The sequence below is a fragment of the Anopheles coustani genome, chromosome X (assembly GCF_943734705.1).
Source record: "Anopheles coustani chromosome X, idAnoCousDA_361_x.2, whole genome shotgun sequence".
NCBI classification, from domain to species: domain Eukaryota; kingdom Metazoa; phylum Arthropoda; class Insecta; order Diptera; family Culicidae; genus Anopheles; species Anopheles coustani.
Window position 1 is genome coordinate 16,479,630 of NC_071290.1, and position 16,282 is coordinate 16,495,911.

Sequence of the window (16,282 nt, forward strand, 5' to 3'; positions counted from 1 at the left end):
CTACAAAATCTGCTTCAGTTTCGACAATTGTTTTATTTTCTAATCTTTGCGTAATTTCTTCATATATAGCCTTTCGAGCCTCTTTTTAAAGATTTTCTATGCATTTAGTAGAGTTGACCAAATTTAATTCATTCTTTCATTTCACTTTCGCCAAGGATTCTTTTTCTTATCATCTATTTTCAGCACGAAGTTTTCATTACTCAGTTATTGTTGTGTTTTACATATCTTCTACTTCAGTTTGGACTAGAAAATTGTGCTATTTTTATTTTGAATAACATTTGGGTAGTTTTTTAAACGTGTTGTAAGGCTTTAAAAGTTGAGCTCAATACTTTTTTACAAATTATTATTATGAAAACATGGAATGGAATGGAAAAAAATATAAAATGCATACATATCTCGAATGAAACAGATGAAAATACGGTGCATTTGCGAATACCTTTGCAACAGTTGGTCTTTAATGAGATTTGAGCGTGTGTCATCTGATCCAACCATACTGTAAACGTGTTTTGTGCAACTACTACTTGAGTAACTACTTGAGGTATTTGCTAACAAAACAATTGTGTTCATCCGTAAGTCGAATGAAACATTCCATCGGAGGATTGGGTAGGCCTTGACTCGCCAGTTGTGTCTGGAAGAGGTCCCATGCACCAGCGCTCCGTTTGCGCCACATGTGTTACGTAACGCCTGGGAAGCGAAAACCCTTGCCCGTTGTGTTCCTTGTGATTTTTCGTCGCTGTGCGGTGTTTGTCAAACATGTGTTCCGCCGGCGACACTTGCACGGCGGAGACCGGAATTATGCACGGATCGTAAAACCGCCGCGTGGAGAATCGGTGCTATAAATACAAGTGTACCGATCGCACCGGAGGCCTAGAGGATTCCTAATGAGCTGATCATTGCGTGCTAATGATCAATAAAGTTGGTTCCCGTTCGCGTTCTGCTTCATAGAGAAACCTAAAAGACGAACTCATTAGCTTTGACATGAAGTCGATCGAAATCCGGGGTGGCTTTAAACGTTCGAATGCGTTCCAGTAAAGAATAGCTGAAGGAGGAGGAGGAATCAAATCCCGGGATCGATTTGAAATGCACCGACCGACCGCATGGGTTCTTTGACATTGTCCTTGAAAGGCACTCACCGCCGAGCACTCCTCCGGGTTTTAGTACTCGCTCGTGGCGGACAACCGGAAACGAACCAACTTGCTGCCATATGCAACCTTACTTCACTTGACGATCGGATGTGTCTGATTGACAGCACCACCCCACCCGCTCTCTGCATCTCCTCCACCACCTTGGGTTTGGGGTCCGTAATTGGTAAATGGGGACATCACTTAATCAGCACCGGAGTTTTATGAGGGACAATTTTTCACTCAAAGCACATTTGTTGGTACCATTTGGTCGAATGGGACGGGAGGGGGGAAAGTGCACCGGAAGTAAACCACCACACTTTGACACGTTGGGAGGGACGAATGATGAATCTGACCGGCTCCGATGGGGTTAGGGTTCACGCGAAAGAGTTCCAATTTACCGAAGGGTTCGCGGAGAAGTTGATGTTTATGGCCGCTGCGACCGTTAAAATCTCCGCTCGCTGTGTTCTCCACCACCGCAACTGCATTTTGTGCCCCCTCCCGCCGTCCCGTTTCGTCCTCCCGACGGTTGCACGTGGAAAACTTGTTGAAATCACGGATGTTGTTTATTTCCACGCGACTGGGGTGCGGTTTTCCACCCCCCCGGGTTCGGAGGGGGCTGAGGGGCCGTTGGCACAGGCGGAGCTACCTACTGAGCGGACTAGGCGGCCGCCCCGTCCGGAGAAAGTAATCACCGATTTTATTTATTCTCGCCGTGGTATGCATACTTTTATTTTATTAATTTTTTTTTCATTATCGAAGTTATTTTAAATATACTTTGATATTGCTTAACCGTTGTTAATTTTCACCTTTGAAGCCTTGCAGAATATGTTTTCGTCTGTCTTCCTTCCTTCTAATCTTTACGTTTGACTTGAGAGAAAAAGTCTGCATTGTTACCCTTTTTATATTATTTTCCCCATTGATGTTCGAAAGGATAGAAAGCTATAATAATTTGAGAGCGGTTTTAACACCCAAAATCATTTTTTTACAGTAACCTAAATAAAAAAAATAACAAAAAATAAAAAAAAGAAAGCTTGCAATTTTAGGATTTGTAGGCCATAATAAACAGAACGAAAGGACTTTGTTTACCTTGTTCAGATTACTTAGTTTAGATTGATTATATTCAGATATTGATTTTTCAATATCTGATTTCCTAAAACATTCCAATTGTGCAAAAGGAAATGTAAGTTACCTATCACATTTACTGTTGATGAATTTATTGATTTATTTATTTTAACTTCTTTGCCTGATTACGCTTAATACACTTTATAAAAGAAGAAGATACACTTTATAAAAAAACATCTTTTACAACCTAAATTTGTATTTTTCTTTCAAAAAAAGAAAAGCGTGACAGTTAACGCAGAAAAGTATTAAAATTGGTTTAGCACTTGGATGCTGTAATCAACAGAACGAAAGAATTTCTTTTTAACTTGTTCAGATTGCCTAACTCAGATTGATTATATTATTATCTTGTTTACTGAAACATTGAAAAAATCACAAAACCATGCAGTTGTACAAGAGGAAGTGTAAGTTACCTATCAGATGAGTTTGTAGATGAGTTTATTAATTTATTTTTCCTATTCTTTGCCTGTTTTAACGTTTGCTATAAAATATGTAATAAAGTTATGGATAATAACGGAAATATGAGTTGAATTTATAAGAATGCTGAAAACATGTATAAAGGATAGCGAGATGTTTTAAAAACTAAGTCAAATTGTGGACATACCTACAATGGAAATGTCTAGAGAGCCACCGCTTGATGCCCCGGAATGGATTGATCCGCTTCTGAGCGTAGGGCTTAATGATTTGTTTAGGCAATAAATGATTCACTAATACATTTGTTTATTTGTTTGTTTATTAGATCGATCGGACATTGTTTATCTATATGAACACTTGATATTTAAGAGCGCCATGATCGCCATCGTCTTGCGATGTGTCGGCTCATTAAATCGGCGTGGAAAAACTATTTCCCGTTCTCCCTCATTGTGGCCTTGTGTGTGTGTGTGTGTGTGTTTATGTGCGTTTGTTGTGCAGATTTGCAACGACCCGTGCACCGAGGATCGTTCGCTCGTTTTCCCGACCGCAACGGCGGTGTTTAATAGTTTGCCGGCGTCTGCCTGACCCTCCCACTCCTCCGGTTTCACCTCTTCATCAACCCCCTGCCCCTCTCCAATCCCCCATATGCATAGAGTCCCGGGTGCATCTCGAACATTGGTCCCATTTTACGCAGCAAGTTTTTCATGGTGTGTGCGCGGGCGCGCGCAATTGTGTTCTTGCATACACTGCTCTTTCCTTCTCTCTCCCTCGGTCTCTCCCGCTCGCTTGCAAGCCGCATTGTCTCCGGGACGGCGGCAAGATCTCCCGCGGGATCTTTCATTCATTTTCCGGCGAACCATCGGCGAAGAAGAACCATTCACGCGGGCGATTTGATGCGATTTTCCACGACGCCGGCAGCTGCAGTTTCCCTTTTCGTAGTCGCGAGTCTGCGAGTGCAGTGGATCAGATCAGTTGTGAGCTCGAGAGTCCTGCCGAGAGCGTTAGGAAGTGTTTTTTGCAAAAGATTAATATTAACGTCGCAAGATAAACGGAAAACCGGCAATCTTTACGGGGGAAGAAACAGGGAAAAGCGTAAGTAACAAAAGGAGGTAAGGATTTCGATGGGGGCGGTTTTTCAAGTACTTTTTACAAACGGAAAATTTCAAACAAGTGATCAAAGAAAAACATGAAAGTCTTTTTACATCAAAGAAGTGAGGAAAATTCCAAGCAAGCTAGTGCAACTTTTGTTTTACAAAGAGTCAAAGTTTCTTTAACAATTAAACTGAAAACTTAAACCAATCCTCCACATTTCGATTTACCAGAAGATCTGGGATTTTGTTTTGTTTCCAAAGACAATTTCCACGCAGTTTTTTGTTTGGAGAATCAAGTGCCTTTATTTCCTTCGCTCGTTAGTGAAAAATAAAACACTACCAGCAGTTGTTTATTGCGGGAAAGTGTTCGCGGAAAAGTAGGAAAGGGCGTGAAAGCTGGTTTCGAAACACTTAGTTTAAATTTAGGCAAGTTTACTACTTAATAGTTTTCCTTCGAGCTTGTTTTCCCATTTGTTTTCACATAAACTTCAATAACTTCCATTTCAGATAAAAATAAATATCGTAGGAAAAAGTTCTAAATATCAAAAATGATTTTAGTTCGATCTTTTAGGTCTTTTTCTGTTCAGGATTCTATTTAGTGCATTGTTTTATTGTTTATTTAGTGTGCTACAAAATATTGCTTTTTCTACTATTTTTCCTTCGAGTGATCTTGATTTCATTGAATAGCCAATTTCCTACACACACAAAAAAAGGTTCGGTTGAGAGTTTTTTTGTCGATGTTTGAACCAATCAAACTGCCACACTATTTTCAAGGAAACCCTTTAAATGTTACTGGTTTAAAACTGAAGCGTTCAAGCTAATTTTTATTGTATTTATTTTTTAAGTTATTGAATTATAACATAGTATTTAATTTTTTAATTGTTGATTTGTGAAACATTGGTTTATGTTCATGTTTTCTAGTTTCAAAACATTTTCTTTGAACGTCAGATTTTAAGTAAAACAAAATTTACGTTGTAGTTCCAATTTGAAATACTAAAAAGATTCAGTTGGGAGTTGTTTTTACGATAGAACCAATCCCGTCTCCACAATTCATTCAAGAAACCCCCTCATTCTACCCTTATTCTTCGTGCGATCTCTTTGGAATGTCCGGTCAACCTGTTTGTAATTTCGTTCCACTGCGCGAACCTTTCACCGTCCGCAGTTGTTTGTCGCGTGTCGAATTTTTAAAATGTGAAAGCTGACAAATACATCTAAACTCTGGGCGTGCACAGAAACACAACGGCCAGTCGTGGTTTTAATTGATTTTTCCACCTCCGGGAAATATTTATCGTCAACGTAATCATCATCTGCGGCGTTCAACGTTCCACACACATTTGAAAACATCATCTCGTTCTCGCAATGGATGATGGGTTTAGCTTTGCAGCTGCATTTTCACATCTTGATAACATTCGCGAGGTTTCTTCATCGACCCTCCGCTCCCCCCTTCATGTACCATCAGTTGCTTTCACCTAACTTAACCTAAGTTTTATGTTCTTAGCTATGGCGAGGCAAAATAAATTGCAACTGCATCCTAATCGAATTGACCGAATAGCTTCATTCGGACTTGCGGTGTTTGAGACATGTTCGGTGCAATATGCAAATAGCACAATTTACTGCTCGTTTTGTCAGCGTTTTGACCGAAGACGCTCAGCGTCGGAAAACTGCGAAGTTCATTTATTTTCAACAACCACCTCCGTTGTCGGTGGGCCACTCAAATCGAATTCCCCTAATCCTTTGCTGGCATACCTTTTTGTTTTTTACGATAATTGCCAAACAGATTTGATTCCCGTTTTATTTCGTCACAGCTAACGACTAAACAAATCCCCTCAACGGTTCAACTGTGACGAAAACGGTCTTTTAACAGCAATTGGAAGATTTCTTTTAGTAGGACGACAGCCTAAAACCCTCTTTTACCTTTTCCAAGTGAAATAAAACTTGGTGCGCTTGATTGTTTAATTATTGACAGTTGGAATTTACAATTCAATTTACTCATCTAAAAAGCTCATAATTATTAGCTCTTGTCGTAGTGTGTTGTCCTATTTTAACACGTTGACTGTCGTGACTATCATTTTGGAAAGCCAGCTGTCATTAGTTAAAAAAAGTTTTTGTTCCATAAATAATTGCAACGCAACATAAAAACTAGTAACATTAAAAACTAATTCTTTGGGATGCTTTTTTCTTTGCTTGGCCTTCGAAAACCATCGGTTTAAAAAATGTTATTAACAAATGGTTGGTAAAAGAGTAAATGAGGCCGCGGGTTAGGTTCTCCTTTATTATTTCTACTTATTTTAAAGTGTTCTACACATTCCTTTGGTTCGCTTGCATTACATCGTATTTGTTTTTCTTTTCCAAAACTTCGCTGATCTTGAAAGGCATCTCTATCGACGTGACGACACGTGTTTGCAAACATGTGTTCCGTTTATTTCGGTTGCCGTTGCCAACACGTTGAGTTTTATGTTTGCTTCGCGTCTTTGTCCTTACGGTTTTCCGGACACGTGTGATACATTTTACATTCGTTGGTTTTATTCGTCCTTGCTTATCCGGGTTTTCGGTTGTTGATAAAACTGCTTTCTTCTACTTACTTCATCTATTTTATTCAGGTTTGCCGGTTGTTGTCGAGGTCGAACGAACGAAACCCGGCGAGTTTCGGGTCTACAATCAGTCGGTCGGTTTGCAATTTGCTGCGCAAATAGACGTGGGTGAGGAACGTTAAGACGCGTACCAACGTCCATCAAAAAGGCGCAATGTCAATGCCACCTCACCAATCAAACGCTCGTGGTGTCAGCACCGAAAATAGATTAAGAGAAGTTCGCAGGGATTGTAAGGTCCGAACGTCGGTGTTTACGTGTGCGGCGGTGGACAACAATCAAATGAACCTTCTATCAAAGCAGGCAGGGAATGGGAGTGGCCGAATTCCGGGTAAGCCGCCAGCCACACGTTATTGCCTTACACGGCCCGGTTTGGATGCGTTTCCTTTCTCCCGCTCCCAAGCAGCTCTAGAAGCGCCTCCAGCTCCGCTAGCTATTTTAAGAAAACTCTACCTCGGCCAATGTCAAGGGCAATCCAATTTGTTGGATGCAGGATGCAAAAGTGTACTCGTGCCGGGGCGCGCGTTTTTAATGGCTTTGTTTTGGTTTTCCGCGTCGCGTGGGGGGGCGGGAAATGGGAAAAGCTAGGAGCATTTGGATCCTGTGCTGGTTTCGCAACGGCAGCTTTACTGCCCCCGTTTCCTCCCACGCTATAAGTTGTTTTGCGAATTTAAATGCACTTCCACGTTGCATCGCACGCTGGCGAGCTTTATCATGGAGGTGATGGAAGCTTGCCTTCTTCCAATGTCTGCCATATTCAAGGTAGAGTATCACTCGAAGCGTTTGATCGCTTCTTATAGCTTACAACAGGAAACATCTTCAACGTTTAATAACACAGTTCACGCGTCTTTAAAAATGATTGGAGGAAGCAGTAAGAAGCTTAGGTTCACTTTCACAATAACTTCCTTCTACACTAACGAAGCCTTTGGGCAGCTCTGAGGCCTGTTCGGTACCATCGTTAAGTATTGTATTGTATTGTATTTTATTGTATTGTATTTCAACTCCTATTGGTGTTGACGGTGTTGCGAAAAACGGAAAGGGAACAGAAAGGGATTCAATGTATGAGGAAGAAGGATGACAAAGGTTGGCACGGAAGCTGGAGAGGGAGATGTTGAAGTCAAACAGGTCAGGGTCAGGTGCACGAAGAAGCGGGTCATTGACGCCGAACTGAGTACGACGTCTAGCCAGGGAGAGGAGAGGACGAGGTTTTAGTGAGCATGTAGGGATATAGAAACTCAAGGTGGATATAAGGAAAGGAACGTCCGAAAGTCCCCGCGACAAAGATGGCTCGGGCAACCCGCCACCTCTGTTCCAGTGGGCTCGAGGTCCAGGACCTGACAGCGGACAGCATATGAGGGGGATGCTTGGGACAAGTACTCTACTGAAAGCCCACTGAACCCTTCCAAACTTTGCAATTTTGGGAACAAATATGATACTAGCGATTTCCGGGTGAGACAGGTTGAGGTTGCTGAGGCACATGGGATCTATTAAATCAGGTGCCATGAGTCCAAGACTTTAGTAGGCCTTATCACTTTGTCTTGATGCAAGGGCGACAGCAAGCCGATCATCAACCTAGATACCAAGAACTTTCAAGACGGACACTCTAGTTAGATGCTCATTGGTACGAGGTTGGTACTCGTACTGCAGCGGGCGACCAAATCGGCAAAAGGAGATCGTAGCACACATAGGGCGGGACAGGGACAACCCGTTTGAAGACAGATCAGATAAGGCAGATACCAAATTTGACTTGATAGACTCGGTCAAATACAAATTATTCGAATCAAGCCAACATCTGGTTGTCGAATAGCAGTTCCTCAAGCTTACCCAATAGCAAATCATGAGGAAGTTTATCAAAGGTTTACGGATTTTAACGTCTGGTCGGTGTCGAATTGGAGAACGTTTAGGCAGAAAGCCATGTTGGTTGAAGAAAATGACTCTGCATGCATGGAAGAGGATATGAGAATGGATAGAAATTTCAAGGATCTTGGCACAGGGGCATAGTTTGAAGATACCACTTTATTAATAATAATAATAATAATAATAGTAATAATAATAATAATAATAATAATAATAATAATAATAACAAAAGCTCTGGAATGTGTTTCTCACGAGAATTATGAAGTACGTTCAATTGAACAGGCGTTCCTCATCCTGTGTACTGTCCAAAACAACTCCTTTAAGCATTTGGACAAAGAATAGCTATCGATCTCAGGTTCTAATCCAATTAAACTGCCTTGCTTTTGCATTTTGCAGTACTTACGGAAACGGAACTACTTAATTTTTTGGAGTACTTACTTCGCCCAACTTCATCCCATCGTCTTCGATTACCTACGAACCTCGTCGATAGCAGGTGTACGCGATGGCGCACAGGGCCAACAACAACGGCAGGGCGGAGCGGGAAGCGAACGAACCCAGAGGTCCATCGGCGCTGACCCGGTTCCTTTCGTTTCGCCTTTCGCCGGCGTCCGTGTTCCGGCGATCGCGCATCCGTGGAGGTTCGTTGCCGGGGAACCAATCTCCCGAGAACCAGGAGGTGTCCCCGCCGCAGGGCACCAATAACCGGCCAGCTGCCATCAAACTGAAGCCTTTGCCGGAGCCAACCAACGATCACCGAGGAGCGCGCTGGGCCGTCTTTAACAACTTCATAACGTACGAAAGTAACTACATGGAGACGCTGCAGTTCCTCACCTTGGTAAGTAAGGCAAGAGTGGTGCGGTTTTGCGTGAGAGATCGCTTGATCAAGCCCGGGTTTCGCACTTCAGGACTGCTATAACGAGCTGATAAAGAATGACAACACCCTACACCGCTCGAAGACGGCGGAGATATTCGCCTACCTGCCGCAGATCCGCAAGCTGCACGAGCACTTCCAGGAGTGGGTAGCCACGAGTGCCGACTGCTGGCACGTGAGGGAGATATCCGGGTGGTTCTTTGGCGCGATGCTGGAGCAGCCGGCCCTGCTGATGACGTACACGATGTTTGTGGCCAACTACAAGCGTGCGGTGGGCGTGCTGAAGCGGGAGCTGGCGCGCAACCGGACGTTCCGGAACTTCGTCGAGTCGCGGTTGATTCAGGCGAACCAGCGGCAGCACTCGCTCGAGTCGTTCCTGATGCGCCCGATCCAGCGTATGATACACTTCGAGCTGCAGATCCTGGACATGATGCAGCAGACGCCGAAGGGCCATCCCGATATGCCCCTGCTGGAGATGTGCAAGCGGCGCGTGCAGTACATCGTGTCCCAGCTGGACGCGCTGGAGGGTCACACCGGGTCGCTGGAGGGCGTACTGAAGAGCACGTTCCCGGGGCGGTTTCCCTCCGCGCCGTACGCCTGCTGCTGGCCCGAGACCCAGGTGCTGCGGTGCGAGAACCTACACCAGACGTCCACCAGCCGTGGGGGTGCGACAGTGGAAACCATCCTCCCGCTCTACCTGATGACCGACCGGGTCCTGCTCACCGTAGTCAGCGACAGTACGCGAGCCGGTCGCTTCGAGGGCAAGCTGAACCTCAAGTGGATGCTGCCGCTGCAGGAGATCGACTTTCAGACCGTCTTCTACTCCTGTGCGGACCCTCCCGAACCGTACATGGAGATGCTGCACCTGATGCTCGACTTTGCAACGATGTCCGAGATTGACACGCTCGTCGGCGGACTCCACAACTCCTTCGACGAGCTCAGTCCGGTCAGGGTCACAGGCATCCTGGACTCGTTCGGTGCGGCGATTCAGGTAAGTGTTTGGGAGTTTGGAATAACTTGCGGTTGACGTTCGAATCGGTTTGTATCGCCATTTGGGGGACTTCTACCAAATAAAAACACTTCACGTTACGCTTAAACGCAACATTTATAACATCGTTATAAAGAAACACATGAAGCGCAAAATAAAAGTAAAGTATTGAGTGGTCTTATAGCACCTGACCAGAGTGCAGATCTTTGAAAAACATTGGGGGTTTGTGTTCTACTTCCCGTTTGTAGAAATTGAACGACGACGCCAGGAAGGCCGAGGAGTCGTTCAACTCGTGCGAGCTGGTGTTGCGGACGAAGAAGGACGGTTACTACAGCGGCAGGGGGCGGAAGTACCGGCTGCAGTTCGAGGACGGCTCGGCGAAGCGGCGCTGGTTCGAGCACGCCCGGTTGGCGCAGCGGGCGATGGCGAGCTCCCTGCACTCCTCGGCCTGGTGGGTCGGACAGGACCAGCTGTTCGCCACATCCGAGCCGGTGTTTCTGGGCAAGTTCTCGCCGATGTTCCACGAAGAAACGTCCAAGGTGAGCCCCGATAGCTACCGCTTCTAGTCACACAGTCGCAGTGATAGCTGTCAAATGTCTTCCCTACTCCAGATCACCTGCGGGTGCTACTACGAGCCCAACCTTTCGGCACCGTTGTACGCCCGGCTGCCGCTGAGCGATTGGCTGCGTCACCAGAACACCCTGTGGCTGTGTTCGTTCGAGGGCGTTAACACCGTCGTGGCGTTGTACACGCACGACGTAATCGCGAACGTTCTGCGCCCACGAACGATGTTCACGCTCCCGGACGTCCTGGTGGAGAGCATCGTGCACGTACCGATCGGTATGGTGGAGGCGGACGACGACTCGACGATCGACACCGTGTGGCTTGGCATGCAGGATCAGCTGATCCTCTACTCGGCCACCTATCCGCTGATCGACGAACCGCTGCTGACCGTCCCTATCAGGGGCTACCCTCAGCATATGCTGTACGTGCAGGGTCGCGTGTACGTCGGGCTGGACGACGGCAAGCTGCTGGTGTTCCGCATTGTGGCAGAGGTCTGGAACGTGGACAGTCCGGTCGTGGTTCACGTCTCCGATGCGCCCATCTCGGCCCTCCTCAGCATCGAGGATGACGTGTACGTTGCGGCCGGGTTCACGGTAACCGTGATCGATGGCCGAACGGACCGTGTCGTGAACGTGCTCTACCCTGACGACCCCGAAAGCCCGCAGAAGCCGAGACCGATCGTGCGGATGGCGCATTCGGTGAACGGGTTGTGGCTGGTTCGCTGCAGCTCGAGCATCGTCTCGCTGTATCGCCCCCCGCCCTGGATGCACCAGGAAGGGCTGGACGTTGGCAAGCACGTGAAGCGTGCGATGCCGCACGTCTCGATGCTGTACTTCCGCGGTGGGATCTCCATCACCGCCCTCCAGCTGGTCGACGACTCGCTGTGGATCGGTACGAACGGAGGCGTCACCCTCATGGTGGTTCTGCCGGCACGCAGCAACGTCCCGCTGGTGGAGGACTTTGTGTACGCAGCGAAACACGGCCATATGCAGAGTGTGTCCTTCCTGCTGCCACTGCTGCCCGCCTCCAACAACGATGTCGGCGACGGCAACAACTACGGCGCGGCGTCCGACTTTCCACCGGACGACGAAGACTCGACCTCCTCCTACGCCACGGCACAGGCCGAAGTGGACACCGATTCGTCGGACTCCGGATTCGGACGTTCGCACACCTACACCGGCACCATCCCGAAGCAACCGAGGGCCCCGCCCGAACTCGAGCGGAAGCACCCCAGCCCTCAGTCTCCGGGTCCGTCGAAACCGAACGTGCGCCGCACGCCGAACTGGCCGGCACCGTTCGCTGATAGCTCGTCGCGGGCTCCTGCAACTCCGGGTGAAGGTCCGGCCACGGCGCTGATCATCGTCGGAGGCGAAGGCTACGCCAACTGGTACGACTGGGAGCAGATGACGGCCGGACGCACGATGTACAACTCGTTCGAGGACATGGAGCAGGAGCTGATGGACGATACCTTTCCGTCCGCGCAGGCCCTGCTCTGGGAGAAACGCCTCAACCGACCGGCCAACAGGAGTGAAACACCTTAAATGGGTTCCCCACGATCACCAAACGATGAGCTCTCGACGGTTTTACATTGACGCGTCCTGTTAACACCCGATACCAAGTGTAAACACACGCCTGGGAAAAGGCGACCAACTGTGCGTCGAGAACTTTTCGGCATTTTAAAACGGCTCCTTGTGTGTTTGTTTATTTTTTGGTTGGGGATGTTGACAGCGCACGTCGAGAAAGCCTGTCATCAGCGATACCATCCTCGCAAATGAAGATGAAACCGAAGTCCAAAGTACGCGAAATCCTAAGACGATTCCTGGCAACGATCGTGCCATACGAAAGCAACACTTTATCGTTCTTACATAAAATGTAAAACTTTCAGCAAGGTATGCTTAACGCTTAAGAATGAATTTATTTGGAACTGCATGCGGAATGCGATACTTTGCAAAACATTGAAATATCATCAGAATCACCATGTTAGGAACACTAAGATGCATGATCAAATCAAATGAAAATTAAAGAAAAAGTGTATGCAACCGAGACGATTCTCTGCGAGAGTTGCAAGCATCTAAAAGAGCTATTCATTCCAAATAATGGAGCAGACAGTTGGATTACAAGCAAAAAGTTGGAGAAACCACCAAAAACAGCAGAAAGTAGATTCTTGTGCAAACAATTGGAAAAATTGAAGCATCCATAGAAACAACCATCACATTTTCGAACATTCGTACCATCTGAACATACTTACAAGGTTTTTTTTTCTTTTACATAATTAAATCAACTTAAAGTAGTACATCAAAGTTCCTTGAATTTACCAAAATCTATTCTCTCTATTCCTATTTGCATTCATTTGTTTGTGAAATCCAATTTGAGAAGTTTTACTAAAGACTATATTTTCTTACAAAAGAATATCTCTAAACACTATCTCTATTTTACTAGGATTAAGGAGCATAGTATGTAAGAACATAATATATAGACTTCACTTGATGTTATCCGGAACAAACAAGTGCTTACCTTGCTGTCGAACTAAAACCTAAGAAAAGGTAGTATTGAATTTTCACATATCATTGTTCTCACCTGAGGAATTCTTTTGAGCTATTTGGCATCTTTTTGGGATTTTGATTCTTGAAATATAATTGATAGAGTTAAGAAATGAAGTTTTGGAATGTTGAGGAGCATATATAAATAGATATATATTTACATGATATATTAAGGAAAGCCCGGTCTGGAATGTTGAAGAAGATGATTTTAAATGGTATAAACAAGGAAAGACAGATCAGTATTGTTGAGAAGGACCGTTGGTTTACAGTAAGGATTTGAACTTGATAGACTTAAAGCTTGCCAACTGTTGATGGTGCATGTAGTAGAATGTTTATAATATCGGTGTTAGGCATGCGTGCTACAAAAGTTTACTATTTTTCTGCGCAACGAAACTGGCAGCAAACGTCAGAGAAGAGTTAAAGAACGCCAAACAAAAAAACGAAACCATATGGACTTACCTGAAATGATGTGATTTTTGCAGCCATATTTTAAAAACGCCTATTGTTTTGTCACTGAAGTACTTATCCGCTATCCGTTTGGTACCTGACGGCAAACACAAAAACCTGATACCAGTTCCTTGCGGCGATGTACAATTGAAGATTCTATTTGAGGCAGGTCAAGGAAGGTATATTTTTTATCAATAGCTTTTCATTGCACGTATACGAACTACTACAAATCAAACGCTTTGACACATATCTACGACGCATGTTGATTGGAGACCGTGTGGATTCGCAATGTATTTACTTATCATATGTAAGCCCTTAAGCTGCATATACAGATACAAACAGAACATGATGTTAAAACTAAATGCTTTCAATGGACCAATAAATATCTATCCTATCAAAAGTCCTTTAGGTTCTCGCAGTTTATCAAGTATCAGAATCGATTCAAGGTGTCGCATATTAACCAACATTAAAGGTAAGAAACGAACGAATTGGAAGGTAAGGTAGTCAACGACTTAGAGGCAGGTAGCGTCTTGTAAAATTTAACAGAAACATAGCGAAAGGTACGTAAACTCCTGCTCGAGAGGAAAGTATTCTAACGTGTGTATCTCTATCTATTTCAGGTTCACCTTCACCGGCCTCATAGTCGTATCCTTTCCGGGAGACTTCCTCGTGCCTTTAGAGAGTGCCTTTAGAGAGTGTGAATGAGTGCGAAGCATGCGAATGTGTGTTATGTTAGTTGACAGCGGAATGCCTGTCGGGCGCACCTGGCCTGTTCTGCAACAAAAAGACAATCGCGCATCCGATTCACCGCCCTCTCATCATCTTCATCCATGCAGGGTGTTTTCTTCTTCAACATTGTGCAATGGACGCCCATCAAGTACCTCGGCTACTCGTACCCGCTGTGGGCCCACGCGTTCGGCTGGTTCACCGCCCTGTCGTCGATGCTGTGCATTCCCGGCTACATGATTTGGCTGTGGAGAAACACACCCGGAGACCGTGCCAATGTGAGTAGCTGCCAGATATCAGATTTCCTGCTTATAGGCATTCGCTCATCGGTATATTCGATTGCTATGTTCCGCAGAAAATCCGGCTGATCGTTCGAATCGAGGACAGCGTCAGCCAGCTCCGGGAGAGAATGCGTGCCGACGCCGAGAAGGGCATGGAGCTGTAACTGTCGGTGGCGCAAGCGACCCACCCACATCAACACTACCTGCCATCAGGATGGAAGCGAACCAGGAGATCATAATGTCAGTTTTATAAATCTTTATTGCAAGACAATTGCGTAAAATAATTAAATTTAGCTAGATATTAACGTTCAAGCCGAAACGAAAGGAAACATATTTGCGACACCAACGCCACGGAAGCTGCAACGAGATCTCGTCTCGGCTCGACACCGTTGTCAGCACGCTCCGGTGTCGGTTAATTATTTGATTAAAAGATTTTCAACTCAAAGAGTGCGCTAGTTCCGCACCGAACCGCGTCGGCAATGATAGCTTCGCGCGTCCTGCATTGTCTGCCGACGTCGAGCGGAACTCGGTGCGGAATGTAACGCAACTCCTAAATAAACTGTATCGAATAGATTTATAAAACCGAATGTTTGCCGTTTTTGTCTGTTGCGTTTTTTAAAAACTGCTTTTGAAAGAACGAAATGTAGTTTCTTCGCTGCGCCTGAAGGTATGCAATTGGTAGTAGTCGTAGGCTATGAAGTATGTGCGCCTGAAGGTATGCAATTGGTAGTGGTAGTATGTTATGGAGTATATGCCCCTGAAGGTATGCAATAGGTTCAACATCATCACATCTTCAACGTGAAGGGAAATTTTTAACACATTTCCTAAGTGGAACGTTGGAAGGAGAATAATTGTCGTTGTTGTTAAAAGTTGTTTTGTAATTTAATACCTGTGAGGATTCATGAAAGTTGTTGTGAGACTATCAAGTTTCGAGCTTTAGGGAACAGAAAGTATTAATAACCGTAGTTATGGATGACCGACTTCGGTAAAATTTCAAATGAGTTTGCCTACTTTTTGCTCACTCTATTTATGCTTCCCGAATTCTTCTGTAAGCCTGAAAGTAAACAGCATACGATCTTCCAAAGGCCTTTATTATACATACAATTTCCTCAATCTGTTTCAACATGGTATTCTAATTGTTTCTACATTTCTCCTGCTTCTCGGAGGTTAGTCTAATTTCTTTATCACATTTTTTAACCATTGAAACGATTTGACGAACGACTTTTTCCATCGGCCACGCCAGTTTGATTTGTTCGTTATGTACCGCGCGTGTGCCTGCGTGCCATGTCCACCATGTACTCGTTATCTAAAACTACACGCGTCTGTAACCGATAAGTGTTTTTGTTGCCTGCTGTAGGTTTTGTTTCCTTCGCGTTAGTGGTTCTTATGCGTGCGCGTTATGCTTCGCACACAATTTTGCGCGGGAAAACCAACGTTAACGTAGGGTGTATGGGGGCGCATACGCTCCTTTGGGGGTAAAATAAAATAAAAAGATTACAGTTGATGAAACTAAACTATAGTTGATGAACAGTTTAATCAAAATAGCAACATTCATGTCATTGTTTCTCTTCGATTGTTACTTGTAAGTCTCTCTCACTCTTTCGCTCTCTTGGTATGGGGAACTCCAATTTGAAGGAACTAAATTCTATCCAACCTACTTGAGTTTTATTGT

At 45.1% G+C, this 16,282-nt stretch overlaps 2 protein-coding genes across 2 annotated transcripts; both read left to right on the plus strand.

Moving 5' to 3' along the window:
• The first annotated feature begins 8,695 nt into the window (after positions 1-8,695).
• Positions 8,696-12,157, plus strand: LOC131269362 (rho guanine nucleotide exchange factor 10-like protein). The gene is made up of 4 exons (XM_058271713.1): positions 8,696-9,028; positions 9,099-10,055; positions 10,301-10,591; positions 10,664-12,157. The coding sequence occupies exons 1-4, from the start codon at positions 8,696-8,698 to the stop codon at positions 12,155-12,157; spliced, it is 3,075 nt and encodes a 1,024-aa protein (XP_058127696.1).
• A 995-nt stretch (positions 12,158-13,152) lies between these two features.
• Positions 13,153-15,189, plus strand: LOC131269170 (sodium- and chloride-dependent betaine transporter-like). The gene is made up of 3 exons (XM_058271497.1): positions 13,153-14,334; positions 14,440-14,607; positions 14,685-15,189. The coding sequence occupies exons 1-3, from the start codon at positions 14,305-14,307 to the stop codon at positions 14,772-14,774; spliced, it is 288 nt and encodes a 95-aa protein (XP_058127480.1). The 5' UTR covers positions 13,153-14,304; the 3' UTR covers positions 14,775-15,189.
• Positions 15,190-16,282: the final 1,093 nt, after the last annotated feature.

What these genes read in the sequence shown, in the direction of transcription:
- LOC131269362 (XM_058271713.1), top strand. Translation starts at nt 8,696, where the DNA reads ATGGCGCACAGGGCCAACAACAACGGCAGGGCGGAGCGGGAAGCGAAC. An exon ending in CGCTGCAGTTCCTCACCTTG is followed by an intron (nt 9,029 to 9,098) that starts GTAAGTAAGGCA and finishes TTCGCACTTCAG; the next exon opens with GACTGCTATAACGAGCTGAT. An exon ending in TCCACGAAGAAACGTCCAAG is followed by an intron (nt 10,592 to 10,663) that starts GTGAGCCCCGAT and finishes TCCCTACTCCAG; the next exon opens with ATCACCTGCGGGTGCTACTA.
- LOC131269170 (XM_058271497.1), top strand. Translation starts at nt 14,305, where the DNA reads ATGAGTGCGAAGCATGCGAATGTGTGTTAT. An exon ending in AGCATGCGAATGTGTGTTAT is followed by an intron (nt 14,335 to 14,439) that starts GTTAGTTGACAG and finishes TCATCCATGCAG; the next exon opens with GGTGTTTTCTTCTTCAACAT. An exon ending in CACCCGGAGACCGTGCCAAT is followed by an intron (nt 14,608 to 14,684) that starts GTGAGTAGCTGC and finishes TATGTTCCGCAG; the next exon opens with AAAATCCGGCTGATCGTTCG.